Source organism: Oryzias melastigma, linkage group LG13 (genome assembly GCF_002922805.2).
Source record: "Oryzias melastigma strain HK-1 linkage group LG13, ASM292280v2, whole genome shotgun sequence".
NCBI lineage: Eukaryota > Metazoa > Chordata > Actinopteri > Beloniformes > Adrianichthyidae > Oryzias > Oryzias melastigma.
The window spans coordinates 4,854,693-4,875,425 of NC_050524.1; the positions used below are offsets into that span (position 1 = coordinate 4,854,693).

The window sequence follows — 20,733 nt, forward strand, 5'->3', positions numbered from 1 at the left end:
TTAACTCATTTGTGAAGGTTCTGAGGGATCTTTTTTGTAGTGAAGCTGCAGTTAGAAGATTTAGCAAACCTAAATCATCTATTTCTTAACCTGCTATATTCCTGTTTCGGGTCACAGGTTTGCTGGAGCCAACCCAGCCACTGGTGTGGTGGACAACTTTCCAGCTCATCGTAGGGCAACATCAAGACAAAGATGCAAACAACTACACCTCAGGGAGGGTTTGTAGTCTCCCATGAACCCACTAACCTCGTTTCTGTACTGTGACAAGAAAGGAGACAGTCTGGAGAAAGCTATGCATGCCATGTCCAGTATGCCAGAAAATAAGGCTAAATGAGATTCCATTTTGGTTTTTACTGACACCTGCTGGTCAAAGGAAGAACATTAAAATCCGGTTGAGAAGTGGCACCCTTCAACACTTGAAAGGCTGTAAAGTTTTTTACTAACCCAACCAAGTCTAACTTGACCCTCTATGAAAATAATTTGTGTTGTTGTCATTTTTACTGTTGGGATAAATGCAAATCAAGTGTTATTTATCATAAATAAAACATAAACTAAAACAGAAAATATGGCATAGTTTAGAACTTCTGACAGAGGTTAATGACTTCCTGTCAAAATAAACGACACCCTGTGTCACATGGGATCATGTCATTGTAGCAATTTTAATATTGTCAACAGTGATTTAAGACAAAACATTTGTTTTAACATTTGGGAAGGATCTCTGCTAGAAATTTGTAAATCTAACAAACCTACATTAGATCAGAGCTAACTATAACTAAGTGACTTAAAACATATTTTTCAAATCATAAGACACAATTAAAACCTTTTATTCAAAAGTAAACTATCTGCTTTATAATCTGGTGCACCTTAATACAGGTTCAGTTTATTGATCTCAGATTTTCTGTAATACATATCGCACAAAACATCTTTCCTTTAACTCTATGTAAATAAATTGAATAACGTTTGAGTTAGTTTATGTTGCTTTTTAAACTTACTTTAAATAAACCTTTTTTACATTTTTTTAAACAGAGAGCCACAATGGAAGGGTAAAGAGAAGCGTGGTTTAGAACTGCAGGTTGCTGATATCCTACACTCATTAACAAGGCTGAATTAAAAGTTTTTATCGTTAAAAATGTGATTTAAGTGTTTGTTTAAGTGTACTAAAATACACTTAATCTTTACTAAAAGTGAGGCAGCATACTTGAAGTTTTCTTATACTGTAAACTTAAATGTTCTAGTCTGTTCTGAATAAGTATTTAGTTAGTATTCTTCCTACACTAGACTGTCTATGCTTATGCTCAAATATACTTAATAAAATAATTGTCAAGTGTACTACTTTTTGTCCAAGGCAGTTAACATATTTTGCTCTGTATTGTAAAGGTATGACTGAGAACTTGTTTTTTGTTTTTTTTTACTAGTGATTTTACACCCCAGAATGAGAAGCATTTGGAACATGTGTCTCAAGCATTCACGTGGAAGGAATGACAACCACCAAGTCTGGATTTGAGCCGAATTGAGTCATGAAACCACAGAAGGAAAGTTGGTTAATGAGAATGAAAGTGAAACCTTGGCATTCAGAGCCACTGGAAGAAAAAAAAGAAGGGTAAGTTGCAAATGTTTTATGGTATAAAAACATGTAGAAATGCTGATTCAAAAAACATAATTTTACAGAAAGTTCTGGATTTTTTTTCCATTGGCTTTTGATTTAATAAATTAATACATTTTTAAAACATGCAATTTTAATCATTGCACTTTTTAAATTTACTGTGAGCATTGACCATAGACTTTAATATATATATATATATATATATATATATATATATATATATATATATATATATATATATATATATATAACAATTGACATACATATACTGTCGATGGATGTGGGACTGTGACGTCATCGCAGTGTTGGTGTCCGGGGCGGGGCTTCTTTGTTGTTGCTGTCGTGAGGGGCGTGAGAACTTGAAGGCTGCTCTACGTCCTGTGCTCACGTTTCAAAGAAATTCAACAACAAAAAATAGATATTATCCCCTTTAGCTTTAACAGAACATATTTCTTCTCGAAGCCCCTCATCCCGTCTGTGTTCGTGGACCATGGGGAGCTGTCTGACCGTCGGGCCAAATAAAGCCTTGGTGGTTTCTGGTGCGTATTCCTCTGCTGTGCTCACAGAGCTTCGTGTCATTGTGGCCGGCAGGCGGTTCGGCCGTTAATCCTCCCCCGTCTGAGCTGCTCACCAGGGCCGGGTTATTTTAAGGCTTTGCGGGGACATATATTTATTTACTGGGAACGGATTGAGGCGCAGTCTATTTGCTGAATGTTTCCGATTCATTCAGCGACGGTATGCGTAAGGTGTCGTGTCACGTGACCCATCTGCAGTGTGCTCCAGTTAGCTGTCAAATGTGAAATATCATGCGGTTTCTTAATCTTTCTTTTCTGTTTTAATCTATTTCCCAATCCATCAGTCATCCAAATCTGCTGGTTCCTGGTTAGGCTCACTGGGATGCTGGAGCCTATCCCAACCGTGGGGTAAAGACGGGTTGACTATACATGAAGTACCCGCTGGTTCTTAAAAGCCAAACCCCATAGCCTTCTATAGAGAAATAAACAACACTTACTCAGTCATTCTATTTGTCAGATTAAACATTTTCGCTCTGCTACTTAAAAAAAAACATGCTTTTAAATCATTGACTGTATATAGAAATTGGACTGAGTGATCCCTCTTTCCTGGCCCCCACCTCAAACGTTTAATTGACTCATTCTCCCTATCATTTAAAGGGGCGTGAACTCTGAAAAAGCTCACTCATGATTGGCAACAGTTGTTGCCATAGAAACATTGACTTGGGCCAATCATTGTCTGCTGGCTTCAAATAGTGGTGCCCATAATGCAGAAACATGGCGACTGAATTGGCTTTATTTTACTGGGGCTAGACGTAAGGCATTTTCTATGGGTGATGTCACACCTGGATCTGTCCATCTATTTACAGTCTATTCTCCTTCCGTATGTTCAAGATATTTAGTTAGCAGAAATTGTGTCCAAATCATTGACATAAATATAGATGGACAGGACAAGGCTGTGACATCACCAATAGAAAAGGCCTTACCTCGGGTTTCAACAAAATAAAGTAGATTCAGTCGACATTTTTCTGCTGTACAGATATCGCCCGAATTCGCCATTTTGGAAACAGATGACATTAGTAAGCAGGGATTGGTCCAAGAATCTGTCAATCAAATGCTTCGAACGTTTGAGGTGGGTCCACCGGGCAATACGCGCTCTTATTGAGGCACCTGATTGGCCAGTTTATAACTTGATTAACTGGCGATAAAGAAAATATATCATAAAAAATAAAATTAGATTTAGCAAAAACATGTTAAAAAGATAAATCAGATCCAGAATGATTATTCTGACAAACAGAATGACTGAGTAATAGCTGTTTATTTCTCAATACAAGTCTATGGGATTTCTGTTCGCGAGGGTGACGGGATGATCAGTCCAATTCTCTCTACTGTCTATGGTCCAAATTCCTTCACTACTCACTGCATAGTTCCTTCAGCCTTTGGTAGAACTGTCCTAATCTGCAGTAGCATTCAACTCTCTTCACTGCTCACCCACATAGTGCCCTCTCCAGTTGGCAGAGCTTCAAAATCTGTGAAAAGCCAGTGTGCATCCATGCTCATTAGATTGGTTCACATAGACCACAATGCATTGTGTCTGAACAATGTATCATGTATTTTAATTTATTCTTTATAAACCATCCAATTTTTCTTTACCAGAACACAGTGGATTTATGAATTATCTTTGTAAAACGTTAACTCTTATTAGGTTTTTACTTCGGTAAGTCTATGATGTCATATTTAACGTTTAAAAAAATAAAAGTTGTAAGCATGGAGTCCAAATTACTTTTAAAATTCAGGGTACCAAATAATCCTGTACTATATAGTTTTTCAGTAGTTATAGGGAATAGGGAGGAAATTCGGACATAGTCAGATTCACCCACTTTCGAGAGTAGCTTCCAACAAGCTCACTCTTGATAGAGATAGTGGTAGCCATAGAAACCTTGGCACAGACTAATCACTGCTTACTGACGTCGTCTGGCTTCAACATTACACCGTCCATATCACAAAAAAAGTCGACTGAATTTCCTTAATTTCGTTAAAACCAGAAGTAAGCCGTTTTCCATGGGTGACATCACACTAATCCGGTCCAGTTCTCAGATACAGTCAATGATTTTGCTCTGGATATTTCTCCAGCCTATTTTTTATAATTAATATTACATTTTGAGCCTTCATTGCTGTTGCTGTCAGTTTCTTTGTCAATATTGCAAATGTAAGTGCTCTACAAACAAAATTTAGGATGTGTTTTTGGAGTGCATTTTGCTCAAATTACCTTTAACTGTTTTGGAGATCATTATGATCAAAGCTTCGATCAGCTTTTAATCTATTTTCAAAGTGTTCTCAGTGGTCTTTTGATCAGGATTATGCTATTTTTTTCCCAAAATCAAAAAACTTGTGTTGTTTTCTAGAACATAGTTTCTGGAGAGCGGCAGGCGTTCATTAGAAATTTTTGGTGTAGAGTAAGCCTGCATTCATTTCCCATTATCCCTTTGTTTACTTGCTTTCCTGCAAGCTTACAGTCCCTCACATCCCTAACCTAACATTACTGATGCAATAAAAATGGTGAGGAATATTGGAGCTGTTCAGTTTAGAGCCAGATTCCAGCTCAGATGAGGAAAACAAAGACTTACATGGATCTATTTGTCTGCAAGTGTGGATGCATCAGAATGGAGCAGAGCAGGGAGCTTGTAGCTCACCCAACGTATTTTCTACATAATAAATAAGAGCTTTTTCAAAATTGATTTTTTTTGTCTGCTCTGATTCACAACAATTAGAATAAAGGAATACTAAAAAATGCAATTTATAAACTAGATGTCCTTATTTATGTCATCCTTCATGAGAAAAATTCCACAAGAACATGTTATAAACACCATTTTCATTGGAGTGGTTTTTTCAACTTTTATAACTAGATTTTATAAAAATGTTAAAGCTGCTTTGTTGGTTTATAGCAAATTTTATTTTATCAATTTTTAGATTAAAACACTAGTCATACATTTATATGCAAATATTTTTTTAGAATATGTGCAAACTACGTTTGGAATCTTGAAAATTACAACCTTAATACTGCCTATTTGAATGTTTTTAGAAGTGTTTTTGAGAGGGTGCAGCTCAGAACACAAACATACTTATTTGTTCAAAGCATAACTGAGTAAAAAATCACAATGATGTATTTACATAACCTCAGAAACAGGCGTTTCTTGTTTGCCTTTGCCACATTTTTTAGCTTTTTGTTTGCATATTGTTCATTTGTCATTAGTGTGGCCTTCAACTTAGTCATGGCGCAGATATGAAAAGAGATCTGGATCTTAGTCACTGCTCTTAGCACTAAAACTATCTGAATTTGTCCTCATATTTTTTGTCTTTTTTAAACTTCATGCAGGTCGTGAGCACCTGTGGTGGCAAGGCAGTGAAATACTATGAAACATGTCTGTGTGTAAAATGAGGGTGATGAAACTATCAGGTCGAAGTGTTGCTTTCCATTAGAAAATGCATCAACTATTCATACAAACAGCTTAACAGAAGTAAATTCTGTTAAAAATGTCTTAAAACTGAAGATTTCTTGCTTTTTTTTAATTATAATTATTCATTATTCTTGCTTTTGTCACATTTACAGTGGTGAGAAGAACACATGGTTTATACATTTCCTGTTTTTATTTCTCCCCCAGGCGGTTGCTGTAACTATAACAAGAAGTCCTATATCATTGGAGGATTCACGTGGGCTTGGTGCTGTGTTACAGATGTTCAAAGGTAAAAGGAAAAGGTTATTTAAATTTAGACTAGTCACAGCTTAGATTAAATATAATTGTGGAGTTTTCTTTCTTTAGATTTGCATATAGTTTATCGCTTTTGCTATTCCTGGATGCTTCATGATAAATGCTGAGTGGACATTTCCTCTTGTTTCTGTTTACATTCATAAGCTGAATGACACTGACGTCTTATACTTCCGAAGGAGTTTGTTGAAGCTTTAAACAAGCCACTGCTTTGTGTTGATAGAGAAACATGCAGGTATGGCTTTGACAAATTACAGCATCACATGGTTATAAGAGGACGGAGCTGAAAAGAAAAAATTAAAAGGAGGATTTAAACTGATTTCCTTATACAAGCGCAACACTGATTTGTCAAAATTAGGTATCATATTTTCTTTAAAACAACAGATTTAAAACTTTGCTATTATATTCATAATTTTATTGATGAAAAAAATATTTCTGAACAGTTTAAGTCTCTACAGTTTTTACAACCAAAGTGAAACGATAAGTATGGTGACCAATTAGTAAACATTATTGTTTCAAAGTTAGATACAGAAAAGTAAAAAAGACAGTGCGCACACTGCAGCTGTTACCATGACAATGTGATGCACTGTGAATTAAACAGTCTGCTTTTTGTGAAAAACAATTTAAGCTTAAAAATATAAATGGATTAAAGTTCTAATAATTGATTTTTTTTTTCATAAATTGCCATAGTATGAGCAGGATAATTCCCTTCCAGATGTGCATTATCAGACATGAACGGACTTTAGAGAAGCAAGAGATTAACGTAATTTAAAAAAAATAATGCGCTAAAATGTCGATAATTAATTAATCAAAATTAACTCAATAATTTGAAACCCCTAATCATGGTTATGCTATTTTTCGTCCAAAATAATAAACTTGTGTTGTTTCTGGGGCATAGTTTCTGCAGAGTGGTGGTATTTCAGTAGAAATTCACCTCCAAATTCTAAGCGGGACTGGCCCCGCCCCCTCCCAGTTGCAGAGAGATCTCTGTTTACAAGATTTCTCGCTACCTTATAGCTCCTCAGACCTAACATTACTGATGCAATAAAAATGGCGAGCAATATTGGAGCAATCCAGTTGTACAGTTTTGAGCCAGATTTCAGCTCAGATGAGGAAAACGAAGACGTTCAAGGATCTATTTGTCTACAAGTGGATGCATCAGAGCGGAGCAGGAAGCTTGTAGCTCGCCCAGCTTATTTTCTACATAATAAACAAGAGCTTTTTCAAGAAATGCTCTGAAATACAATTTAAAGCTTAATTTTCTCAAATAACACAAGAACATGTCAAAAACACCATTTACATCAGAATTCATCTTTGAAGTGGAGCTAATGCTCAATTTTGTTGATAATTCTGGTTGTTGAATAAATGAGCAATACACTTTTATTACATATCCATTCTCTTTAGGACACCAAAATGTTTTACACCAACAGAAAACAAATGCAGCTTTTTACTGTCCTACAATTGTGCATGACATTTGAATTAGGGTGTGGTTAATGGTGCTGTTGTTTGCATGAAAGCATGCTGGCTGAGTATCCCTGCTAAAACAAGCTTCTAGAAATTAGTCAATAGCTTTAAAAAATGTGTCTTTAAAATGTGCCTAAAAGGTGATAAAAATGACTAAAAAGTGCTATTTAAAGAATAAAATTATATTTAAGATGTTTTTTCTTTAAGTAAGATAATTTTGCTTTTGAAAAACTTCCTTGATAACATTATTTTTTCTGCAAAAAATGCCTTTTCCTTAAAATAAGTGAATTTTTACTTAAAAATGATCCCTAATAACCAATCTGTGGAACTCTGCACCTTCATCCCAGGAAAAACTGCCCCCACTGGGAAGAGTGGCCTGCAGAAGCCTTGTCAACACGTAGCCGGGTATCTGCTAAAACGAATATATTTCTATACGTTTCGGCCTATCATCCACACAAAACCGGTGGTTTCAGTCACTGAAAACGGTGCTTTTGGAAAACTCCGGCCAAAGTGAAGATTTTGGAAAACTCCGGTTTTGCGTCTGCGTGTGGACATGAGTAACCGGTGATTTACGTTTTTAAACGTCACTTTTTGCTACAATTAATGCATACACGTCAGTACTAGCTGCGTTTCCATTACATATTTGCGCAAAACTTTATCTAAATTCTAGGAATTTTGAAAAAAACAATGATTGGAAATTACACTGTTTCCATTAAATCATCATTTTGCGATAAAGTACAAACCAACTCACGTGATAAGTCATTAAAAACACGACGATGAATGAGAACAAGTATTTTTTTTTATTTGATTCACTAAAAAAGGAGCATTGCAGTGACGTCACAGCTCTGTCTGGAGAGCTCGTCCCGCGCAGAGTCTATTGACAGTCTCAGGTGAGCGTGAGAAACCTGTTCAGCGGTTTTTTAAAAAAAATAACCATTCCAGCAAGTAAGCTGCTGGACCTTTTTCTGTTTAAAAACACGACGAGATGCATTTAAGTTTCTGTCCCTGCTCTCGCGCTTTTCCTCAAACAAGAGTTCAGCATCTTCAGGCTCCAAGCTGCAGAAGTGCAGCTGCAGATGAAGCTGTTCGATCTCTCCTGCAGCCCGCATGTTGTTCTCAGGACATATACACAAAGAGGCGCATCTATTTCGAAAAAAGTGTTTCCAAAACAGTTTTGCGAAAAATGTCTGTTTCGATACGCCCCAAATGCCACCTACTGTAAGGATAAGCATAAACTCTTTTTCGAAAAATGCGAGTTTTTTTTCGAAATTGTGGTGTTTCCATTTGGAGGATTTATTATCGAAATTCCAATTTTCCACTGTCAACTACTGTTCTGGCAAGCTCATAACCACGTCCAAGAGCTCAAGTATGCGGGTACGTGTGGATGGAATTGTTTTTAAAACGATCACATGTGGACACAAGACTTTTTCTAAAACGAAGGTCAGCAGATATGCCTTTGTAGAAATACCCGCCTACGTGTGGACATGGCAGACACTGTTCATGATTGCCTGTCATCTTCTTGAGGAAGATGTAGAAGTCTTTATATTTCTCTGATTCATGTCATCACAATAATTTCTATGTTTGACTAGACAAAGGTTGTCTGAAGTTTATAAAAATAAAAAGAATGATTGACATAAATACTTTAAGCCCTAATGAATAGTGTACAGAACAATACTAAGCACTATCTGCTTGGTTCTTTTATTATCAGACAAGGGATATATTTTTGAAAACATACATGACATGCCAGGTATGTTTTAAAAAATAAATCCCTTGTCTGATAATAAAAGAACCAATAGCTATGAATACTAATGACACTATGAACGTCATTGCATTAAATACTAAGCACTTTCCTGTTTGAGCAATCTAGCATTTGTAAGTATTTTAATGAGCATACGATTTAAAATGCCAAATATTTGTTTCTGCAAACTAAAAAAAACAGAATCACAAAGACAAAGTACCACACAGGTTACTAGGTAGTTCTTCATCAGTTGTTTTCTCTCTAGAGATGAGATCCTCAGGTAGACAGACCCAATTATCCACCTGTTTACATGGAAAGTTGTCTGAGTGCACTCAATGCTGCTGCGTATTGTAAACATCTACAGGTTTTCAAATTTATGTTGAACTCCCTTCTTCTTCTCTTTCCCTTTTCTAGAATAAGCCTGGAAGTTATGACTCTCAACCCTATATGTGAAAGTGTGGAGACGGCGGAGGGGGTTGCTATTACGGTCACGGGGGTGGCCCAGGTGAGTTCTCTGCTCTGAATGTTACCTGGAAACGTCAAAGACTTCGACTTACTTTGCTTCTTTTAGTTCATTTTAGTTGCCTAAACATGGGATTGCTTTCTCCTCTCAGTCTATCATGTCACCATGAGAAATACTGGAAAAATGTCCCTCTCAAAAAAAAGTCAAATAATAGAATAAACAATATTTTTCCCTTGTTATCTGTGAAAAAAATGAAAAAAGATTTTTATACTAGTCATGATGACCTCCCCTTTAACACTAAATTATAGCTTGAAATAATCTATAAACACACATTAAAGTATTTTGCATTGATATTAGAAATAGTATGTCTTAAAATGGGAGGGTTTTGTTCAAATAAATAGTTTTATTTCTACAAAGTACACACTTCTCCCCAAATATATCCTATTTTGGGTGCTACAACAATCCAACTATTCTTTTTCTGTAACATAGTCATCTTGAAATAAGACTAATTATACATTTGAAGGTACTTTTATAAAAAAAAATATAAATCATTGTTATGAGTCAAATAAAACTTTACAGTTTTCCTAAATCAAGAAATCATGTCTCTTGAAATAAGACCAATCACCATTCACAAATAAAATTTCTGCTTTAAGTTACTGTATAAAGTTAATAAAGATAAGTGTTTTATTAGAGACCTTACGTAAAATAAGATGTTTTTATAATCAACTCACTTGAAAAGATATTCGAGATTTATTGTCTTTTACGTCTTACTGAAAAGTTAGCTTGATATCATGCATAGTGAGATTTTTAAACTAGAAACTAACGAAAACACTTGGTGAAATTTAGTGTTTCTTCAAAAGATATAGCCAAAAAAAGGAAAAGGACACAATCTTAAAAATAATAGTTTTTTAAATAAAGTAAAATTATCTTTCTGTGCAGCCATTATATTTTTACTAATCAATAAATCTTATTATAAAATATCAAGATCTAGAAACAAGGAGTTCCACTCAAGCTTTAAATGGGGAAAAATAACCAAAAAAAGCTAACTGTTAGATTTTCTTTAAATTAAATGTTGTACAGTCCAACAATGTTTTTTTGTGTTACTTCTAAACAAATGGTTTGTATTTTTTATTTTATTTTTTATCTAGTTGTCGTTTATTTTGATTTCAGTGGCAACAAACTACTGTAATAAGTGGAAATTTGTCATTTTAGAGCAAAATGTGAACTAAATGAAAATTCAGTCTTAGTACAAGTTGGTTCATTGTCACAAATCCTCATAAAATCTAAAACTAGCAGTTATTTTTACAACATAAAGCTAATACTTTCCCCCAAAATAATGACAATTAATTCCAGAACAATTTTTACTAAATTTTAATGTAACATCCTTAAATTAAAGCCAAAAATTACGTAAACATTTTAGTTTTTTAGTCTTAATTTGAGTTTTTCTATTGTCGAGTTGGAGCAAAAATATTTTGACTCATTTTAACGTTAATATCCTTATTTCAAGATCCTAGCTCCTAATGAGACAACAATTCTCCACAGTGTTGATCGTGAGAAAAGCTTGTCAAATGTGTAGTTTTTTTTTTATTTTAATTTTTTTGTTAAAATGTCTTGAATGTCTAAAAACAAGATTTTAAACCCTTGCGTGAATCAACTGTATGCAAGGGCAGTAAACTGAGCTGTAAAAAGGAGTCCATCAAGCCAGATGATATTAAAGATCACTCTCTCCAAATCTTTCGATAGACATGAATTACTGGACATTACAGTCATGTCAGAGCATCCCTGTAGCACTTCATTTATTTTAATGTTAGCCTTTCATTTGCACCTGCTAATTTTTAAAAACTCCAATATCCTTGAAATGTTATTTCCCTCATTATTATGCTGTGAATCAAGACATGGCTCTATTATTTTTATGAATGTGCAATAGTTTTTAACACCTCATGTTTCTGTAGAATTTTCCGAATAAAATGAGGAAGGTTTTGTAAACACAAATGATCACAATTTGAATGCTATCCAGTTTTATGTCCTCACAATGCCAACAAGGAATGAATTCAGTAACCTTGAAGAAGCAATTGTTCCTGCCCATCAGATACACATGAAAATCTTCATAACATTTTTGTAATAGTTGATGTGTAAATAGTCTTTTTAGTTGTCAGAGGAATGTCAAATGTTCCAGGAGAAGCATTCCTGTTGAAATGATGAGCTGCTTTTTCACATGAATGTTTTGCTGACAGCCTAATGCCAGCAGATGATCTGACCTCGCCTCATCTTTGATCCCCTTCAGGTGAAAGTCATAACGGAGCCGGACCTGCTGGCTGTGGCTTGTGAGCAGTTTCTGGGTAAATCAGTAGAGGACATCAAACTTGTGCTTCTGCAGACTCTGGAGGGACATCTGCGCTCCATTCTAGGTATGATCAGCCAACGACCCTGACAACCCTTTTTTCTTAGAAAAAGTTGTTGCTAAACAACTCACAGCTGCTTTAGACAGACACGCCATTCTGGATCAGTTCCAGTCAGGTTTTCGTAGAGCTCACTCCACAGAAACAGCTCTTCTCAGAGTCACAAACGACATGCTGATGCAGAGTGATGCAGGAAACTGCTCCGTGCTGCTGCTACTGGACTTAACTGCAGCCTTTGACACTGTCGACCACCACGTCCTCCTAGACAGGCTGAAAAACTGGGTTGGGGTGTCCGGATCTGCCTTAGACTGGTTCACATCATACCTCACTGGCAGATCCTTTTCTGTGGTTTCCTCCAAGTTTAAGTCCTTCTCTGCATCCCTCACTTCTGGTGTGCCACAAGGCTCTGTTTTGGGACCATTACTGTTCATTTTATATTTGTTGCCTTTATATCATATTTTAAGCTCTTTTAATGACATTTCTTATCATTTTTATGCTGACAACATTCAGCTTTATGTATCTTTTAAACCACAGGATGTTTTTAAAATACAGATTTTACACAAGTGTCTGGATTCTGTCAAGAGTTCGATGAATGACAACTTTCTCTAACTGAATGAAACCAAAACTGAGGTCCTCGTCTGTGCTCCTGACAAATACCACCCACAGATAGTCCAGTGGCTCGGTCCACTCGCCTCTTTTGTCAGGTCATCTGTTAGAAACCTCGGTGTAACCCTAGAGCCAGTTTTAACTCTTGACTCTCACGTCAGTACACTTGTTCGTTCTTGTCTTTATCATCGGAAAAACATCGCAAAACTGAGTCCAGTTGTGTCACGTTCTGAGATGGAGATGCTCATTCATGCTTTTATTTCTTCTCGTCTTTATTATTGCAACTCCATCTTCACATGCCTCAGTAAAAAATCTTTAGAACGTCTTCAGGTTGTCCAGAATGCTGCTGCAAGGCTTTTAACCAAAACTTCTAAGTATTCACACGTCACCCCACTGCTGATCCAGCTGCACTGGCTCCCTGTCTGCTACAGAGTGGAGTTTAAAGTCCTTGTTTTAACTTGTTGAATTTGCATGTTCTCCCTGTGGATGCACAGAGTTAAAATAGGTGCTCTGGCCTCTTCCAGCTGTCTAAAAACATTTCTCAACGTGTCATGTATGCAAGCAGGTGGATATGGAAGCCCAAACTGTTCATAATTAAATAAATAAATCCGACCTTGGTCAATCAAACAACACTCCAATATGGAAGCCCAAACTCTTCATAAAATGTCATCTTGGTGACGTTGGTCATTTTGGTGACATCCGTGCAGCTTTTCTGAGCTTAGCGGCTCAAATAGAAACAGACAATCTGTCAGCAGATGCTAATTTTAGTCGTTTGGACGACATTTTTGAAATGTTTGACATAGAAGAGTATGCTAACATCCACGACTCAATTTGAGAGCACTTGAGCACAGAGTTCGAGTGGACCACACCACAGAGGAGCTGTCTAAAAGCGCCGGTCGTCCATGTCTTGAAGTTCCACTTGAAGCTGCTGCTAATGTCTGAGTAAAAGAGCAGCCAATCACAAACGTGTCTCCGCCTTTCAGGCTTGATTGACAGACAGAGTCATTCTGTAAAAGCTCATTATGAAATAAATACGACTTTCTGAAAAACAGCAATGTGAAATAAAAAAAAAAGCTATTATGGAAAATGGTGATTTTCAAATCAGAGTTTCTGGAAAAAAACACATTATTATAATAATATTCAACATGATTTAAAAAAAAATTATGTTAAATATTTTTATCATAAAATGATTTTTAACATAATAAGCATGTTTTAAAGCAAAAATGAGATGTATTTGATAATAAAACGGTCAATTAAAATTTTTTGTGCAGGTTTTTCACAATTTCATGATATTTTTATTTATTGAAAATACTTTTATTGGAGTGCTGTTTGATTGAATAAGGTCGTATTTATTTATTTAATTATGAACAGTTTGGGCTTCCATAGCTGTATGGCTGGGTGTAGGTCTATAACGTACAAAACCCTAAGTTCACTTCCCAATGAGTGTAATCCAGTGTGGGTTCTTTGGCAAGTTCTTTCATGCTGCCCAACTGAGTCCTCCATGTGCATTCAAAATAAAGAGCTCTGTCAGGAAGTTCAACCGGTGTAAAACTTTCTGCCAAACTAAAGCTGACAGCTGACGGGAAAACCTGAAATGCTCCAGGGACATACGAACAGATAAAGAAGCAACTACAACATGTTAATTAGTTGAATATTTGGTTCTCTCTCGCTTTTGGTTTCAACTCGACTCTTGAAATTTTCCACTGTGAGGTTGTTCATCAATTGGAATGTGTTTATTTTACAGGGACATTGACTGTGGAGCAGATCTTCCAGGACAGAGACCAGTTTGCCAAGCTCGTGCGCGACGTTGCTGCTCCGGATGTGGGCAGGATGGGTATAGAGATTCTCAGCTTTACCATTAAGGTTAGTTAATGCAGTTCAAAGCTGCAGAGTCCTCAGAGACCTGACATGAACAGCAGAAACCACAAAAACAAAACATGTTGGTTTCATTAAAATGGGGCTGTGCACCATATTCTGGTGCAAAATATAATTTACCACGTTTACAAAATGTCTTTCTTTCTTCCTAATAGATTTAAAGAGTGAATTGTGGGAATAATTGGTCAAAACAGAACTATGGCTGTGCATGTATTACAATGCTAAACACTTAATGTTTCAGAAAAGGAAGATACACATCAATGGACAAACATTTAGATGGAACTGTGAACCACAAACGTTTTTACGAGGTTCTTCTCTTTTATCATGAAGTTTTTACTGCTGGCTGGTTATTTTTTATTCTGGAATGTATGCTCATTGTTAATTAATAGATTCTAGGTACCTTTTTCTTCAGTTAGAGTCAAAACTAACTTAGGCATTTTAAAAATGGTGCTGATGATCTTTAGAAAAACAAAATCATCCATTGGATATGTCTATAGATTCCCGTTTGGTTTTCTTGGTCAGCCAATGTTCGAGCAAGACATTCTCCTTGCAGAGCTGCTTGGAGTGTTTTCTAAAGTAATGGATAAGTGATGCAGAGGGTTCTGTTGACAGGAAGTCCAATCAAAGCGTATTTATTATTCTAAATGTACTGCTTTGTGGGGCATCGGGAGCTTATTACTCAAGCGCTTGGTGGTTCCTTTTATTCATGTGCTATAAATCGTACAGCTGTTTTGAGGATCATTGCTGTAGCTGAAGTGATGTCATGGAGTTGAGTCATGACATCTGGACATTAAAGTTCCACTCTGATCATCTTTTAATCTATTTTCAAAGTGTTAGTTAGTCATGATTATGCCGTTTTTAGTCAAAACCACAATCTACAACAATTTGAATAAAGAAATACTCAGAAATGCAATTTAGAGCTTAATTTTCTTTAAATATGCCATCAGAAAAAGGCCACGGGAACATGTTAAAATCACCAAAACACCATTGTCGTCGGAGTGGGTCTTCTTTCTTGAAACGTTTCATCCAAAACTCAACTTCAAGACAATAATCCTAGTTGTACCAGTTTTCTAAATTATTTCACCTTTATGAAATTTGGTTCCAGACACTCGTGACTCAAAAACACATTTTTTGGATTAAAGGAGGGTTTACGGCGTGTGTTTTTACATACCTTTGACTGGAAGTTTGATTGTTGGGAATCTGACATGCTGTACAACAGTGTTTTTCAACCACTGTGGCGTGGCACACTAGTGTGCTGTGAGAGATGGTCGGGTGTGCCGTGGGAAATTACTCGTTTTCATTACCTTAAAACATTTATCATTGCCAGGATATGAGCTCTGTGTTCATCTACACAGGCCCTGATGAAACACTCAGTAGTTAGGAGTTTGAAAGATCATAAGATACTTTTTTTCTTTGTGTTTATTTGATTTTGTTGAAGACACTTTATAAGAATGACAGTACTAGGATTTGTCGTCTGCAGCTTTACCCTCCCCTCCAATTGTCTCCACCAATAATTCTTCAAAGCTTAATCATCCCTCTGACCAATCAGAACTGGTTAACATCCTCACTTTCTGGTGCCAACACGGCTCATAAAGTCTCTCGAAATAACAGCTAAAGCTCGTGTTTAGCGATGTAGCTTCGTGCAGGTCCTGGTTTCAGACCCAACAACATGCACAAACATAAAAAAAAAAAAAAAAATTGAGAAAACAATTACTGTTTGAAATTTTTTTTAGATTACATAAAAATGTAGATTAATAAACTGGAGGCAAAAAAACTACTTGGGCAAATTTTCAACTAATTTAGTTGAAGATTATTGTGTAAAACTGTCACAACTTTTATTACAACTTTTAGGAAAAACAGTTGCAAATCCAGCTTTTTCTGCCTCAATTATTCCAAAATGTACTGTACAATAATACAGACTATGGAGTTTCTCCTTTTCACATTTTTGGATGCTGGTGTGCTGCTGGATTTTCGTCAAGGATAAAGTGTACCTTGGCTCAAAAAAGGTTGAAAAACACTGCTGTAGTTAACTGTTTTAGTTTTATTTACAGTTTTCCTAATATTTTCAGTTCTTTGTTTTATTTTGAATTAATTTAGTTATATTCATGTCAGAACTATTCACACTTAAACATGGAATTTTTTTAATCTTCTAAATTGTTTTATCTATTTAGTGAAATCTGTTCATGTTCTTTCCTGGAAAGTCCCTTTTGGCTATTTTTTGACACTGCAGCTCATCTGTTGTCCTGCTTGTCTCTGTTCACAGGACGTGTTTGATAGAGTGAACTACCTGAGCTCTCTGGGTAAGACCCAGACGGCCGCTGTGCGCAGAGATGCAGACATCGGCGTGGCGGAGGCGGAGAGGGACGCGGGAATACGAGTACGGACAGCTTAACAGCTGAGAGTTCGCGTCAGCTGCTTCGGCTGCATTCTTATCATTCCTGGTATTTCTGCACCCTTTTACAGGAAGCAGAATGTAAGAAAGAGATGATGGATGTGAAATTTGTGGCTGACATCAGGATGGCTGACTCCAAACGAGAGCTGGAGCTGCAGAAATTCGCTTTCAACCAAGAAATCAACACTAAGGTGGGAACATGAAACTCTAACATGCAGGTTGATGATACTCAATGCTTTTTGTCAGTGGTAACCTTTTTGAATTTAGTTTCTGGTTCTAGATTGATAACAATTTTGGGTTGTCAAGTAAATATGGTTAAAAGTTCAGGAGTTTTATATTTGTTGGGAATCAGGAGGAGATGAAAAACTACTGTTTAAAAAAGATCTTATTTGTTACATAGAAAATACTCTGGTATCCATAATCTTCTCCAAGAAACCAAGAAAACTATGAGTGATCTAAAAAAACAGGTTTCTTCACTGCTGTTGTTAAGCACGTTAAAATGTTTTTTGGGTTTTTTTGCATTCTAAAACATCCAGGTTTCCTTTTTTTATTTTGTTTTAGAAAGCAGAGGCGCAGCTGGCGTACGAGCTGCAGGCAGCTAAAGAGTCCCAAAAGATCCGGCTGGAGGAAATTGAGATCGAAGTTGTTCGGAGGAAGAAGCAGATCTCCATAGAGGAGAAGGAGATTGACCGCACAGAGAAAGAACTCGTTGCTGTTGTGAAGAGGCCAGCCGAGGCCGAGGCCTACAAGTTGAAGCAGTTGGCTGAGGGGCAGAAGTAAGTAAAATACGTTTTATTTATCATGCTTACTTCTCCCCATTTGATCTCTAAAACAGGGAAAAACTCATCACGCTACATCAAGAAGTTGGAATATTTGCATAAATCCCTGTTCTGGAAACGTTCTTTGAACCCATCCTCTGTTTCCCTTCTTCAGGATGAAGACGGTGCTGTTAGCACAGGCTGAGGCGGAGAAAATCAAAATGATTGGTCAGGCACAGGCTGCCACCATCGAAGCAGTGGGAAAGGCGGAGGCTGAGAAGATGAAGCTGAAGGCGGAGGCTTACCAGCAGTATGGAGACGCCGCAAAGACCGCCCTGGTCCTGGAAGCGCTGCCCAAGGTACTGCAGCCCAGAGGAGCTGGTCTCTGAAGCCCACAGCTTTGCTCATAACATTTGTTTTGTAATTATGTCGGGGTTCTCATAAAAAATTATTGAAACTGGCGTACATTTAGTTAAATATTTAGAAAAATAAAACTCTTTAGTACAGATGTTTTGACATGAAGAGTCTTAAAATACTTCACATCATTAAATCAAGATGATGCGCCAAACAGATTGTAACTACAAAGAAAAACAATTTCAACTCCAAAATCTAATAGGTTTTCACACAGAATATGCATACTAAAGCTGTAATGTTTGTGTGTAGAAACTTAACAATTAAACCCATTTTATAGTCTCACATGATAGTTTTTAAAAAATGTTTACCAGATGACAAAATGGGATCTATAACAAGTTTTTCGGCATTTATTTTTTTAAATACTTGAATGTTTCTTTTCAGATTGCATCTAAAGTGGCTGCGCCTTTGGCTAAGACGAATGAGATCGTCATTCTTAGTGGGGAGAGCAGTCGAGTGACGGGTGAAGTGAACCGGCTCCTGGCAGAGCTCCCCGTGTCCGTCAATGCTCTCACTGGAGTGGACTTAACAAAGGTACCTTTGCTCTTATGTCTCACCAGGGGTTCAGGTTTGAAAATGAAATATTGGTTCTATTCACTGTTGTGCTTTCTCAGTACAGGAAAAGGGTTAATTATGGTTGTTTAAAGTCACCATCCAGTGAAAATCATGTTTTTTGAGTTTTTAACATGTATGTGTGCCATTTATGAAAGAGAACAAATGTAATAAGAAATCATTTTGTTTTTGCATTTGCGAATTTTTCTCCTTTTAAATCTCTGTCAATCACACTGTCTTGGACAGACTCTGTTTGAATAAATGATCTTCTTTCCATCAACAGCTCTGCTGCACATGCACTAAACCCTCATCTGTTCCTAGTGTCTAGTTCAGGTGCTGAAGAAAAGATGGTATCTTCACATTGACTGCAGTCAAATGAGCCGCTGTTCACAATTTTCTTAACATTTGTCCTGCATCATCAGAAAAATACCACAAGAACATGTTAAAAACACCCCAAAAATATATTTTTTATCAATCTTTAATGTTTTCACATAAAGAATGAGATGCCTTATGCTTATCTCTCTGTCTGAGATTGTGTGCCAAATTGAGTAAATGTTTGTTTTTTGTTACAGATCCCTTTACTGCAGCAGATGGGAGCATCTCGCACCTGAAAACCGAGAACTCCATGCGACATGCGCCGTCGTGGACTGCCTTGAATACTCTTTTTAAGTTGCTTTATATGTATACTTTGTATACATAGAGAAATCTGGAAACCTCTGGTGCCTTAATTTATACAGGACCAGAAAATCTGCATGGCGTGTTGTTCATTATTAATATTAATATTTTTGTGTTTAAAGGTAGAAAACATTTTTAAATGCTTGAATAGGTCAGTGGTTTTGTTGTAAAAAGGGGAGCTGAGACCAGAAAACTGAAAATATGAAATATTCTACCATGTGGCGCTGCTCTTTTTATACATAACAGCCACTCTCGTTGCTGGGTTCAGTCACAGTTACCAGCCACCACATGAGGTGAGCATCAAGTGATGTGATTTCTTTACTGGATATTTGCATGAGCTCACAGTGGAACAGGTGTAACTTGAGCCAATCCGTTCGTGTTTCTGTTCATTGAACCACCTCTCTCTTCGGAGACATTTAAGTTCTTTCAATACGCATTTGTCGTTGGTGTAAATCTGTCTTCATAATGTACATTTTTTGCATTCAAATGTTTTTTTTAAAGCAAAAGAGGTGCTTAAAATCACAAACATTTATTTTTGTTAATCTTAATTTTAATTTAATGTTTGCAGTTTTGAGGATTCTGTGATTTTTCAATTTACCGTTACAAAACCTTTTGGAATTTGTTGTTTTTACGGGTTAAAAAAACGGGTAGCAGACACTGATCTTGTGATGATGTGAGTTTTTTTTTAGTGTAGTTTAGCATTTGAAGTGAGTTTTAATTTTTACTTTTTAACTATGACTTTAGTTGAAACTAGGAGATAAAGTCAGAGAGACCAGACTGAGATGGTTTGGACATGTTCAGAGGAGAGACAGTGAATATATTGGTAGAAGGATGCTGAGTCTAGAGCTGCCAGGAAAGGGGTCTAGAGGAAGACCAAAGAGGAGGTTTATGGATGAGGTGAATGAAGACATGAAGGTGGCTGGTGTTAGAGTGGAGGATGCTGAAGACAGGCTTAGATGGAGGAAACTGATTGGCTGTGGCGACCCCTGAAGGGAAAAGCCGAAAGGAAAAGAAGAAAAAGACTTTAGTTGAAACAAAAAAAAAAGTGATATAAAAAAAAGCAATAGGAAAAAATAATCAAATATTTTACTTTCTAGTTCTAATTGTGTTTTTGTGGTTGAAAAATATGAATAGATTTAAAGAGTTTAATATTCTAGTCATTTTTAATGTCACAAAGAGGCACTTGTATATCAATGTAGGGTTTCTTCAAAGTTTAAGTTTATGCTACAGTTATTTGTAGATGCAAAGCCATGTTTGATAGGGGGAGGAAACAAACCAAATTTTAATATATTTTAAAGAAATGCACTTCCTGTTTTAATGTGTTTTATATACTATCTCAAATGTAGTCTTTCTTTGAGTCAGAATCATCCATCCATGTTTTTTTTTTTACTGTAAACTGGAGCCATGTACGCAGATTTACACTCATGAACAAACAGTTGACCCTCACATAACATTTTTTTCTTTTTTTTCTTAATAGGTAAAATAAAAGATTGTCTCAAATTAACATATGATCAACAC

The 20,733-nt window shown here is 36.4% G+C and overlaps 1 protein-coding gene across 1 annotated transcript; it reads left to right on the plus strand.

Moving 5' to 3' along the window:
- Window positions 1-1,885: 1,885 nt before the first annotated feature.
- Window positions 1,886-20,094, plus strand: LOC112149153 (flotillin-2). The gene is made up of 11 exons (XM_024276650.2): window positions 1,886-2,142; window positions 5,778-5,859; window positions 9,499-9,589; window positions 11,832-11,955; window positions 14,297-14,415; window positions 16,691-16,804; window positions 16,891-17,010; window positions 17,381-17,595; window positions 17,753-17,936; window positions 18,373-18,522; window positions 19,113-20,094. Exons 1-11 carry the CDS (start codon window positions 2,094-2,096, stop codon window positions 19,149-19,151), a joined length of 1,287 nt encoding a protein of 428 aa, XP_024132418.1. The 5' UTR covers window positions 1,886-2,093; the 3' UTR covers window positions 19,152-20,094.
- The last annotated feature ends 639 nt before the right edge of the window (window positions 20,095-20,733 follow it).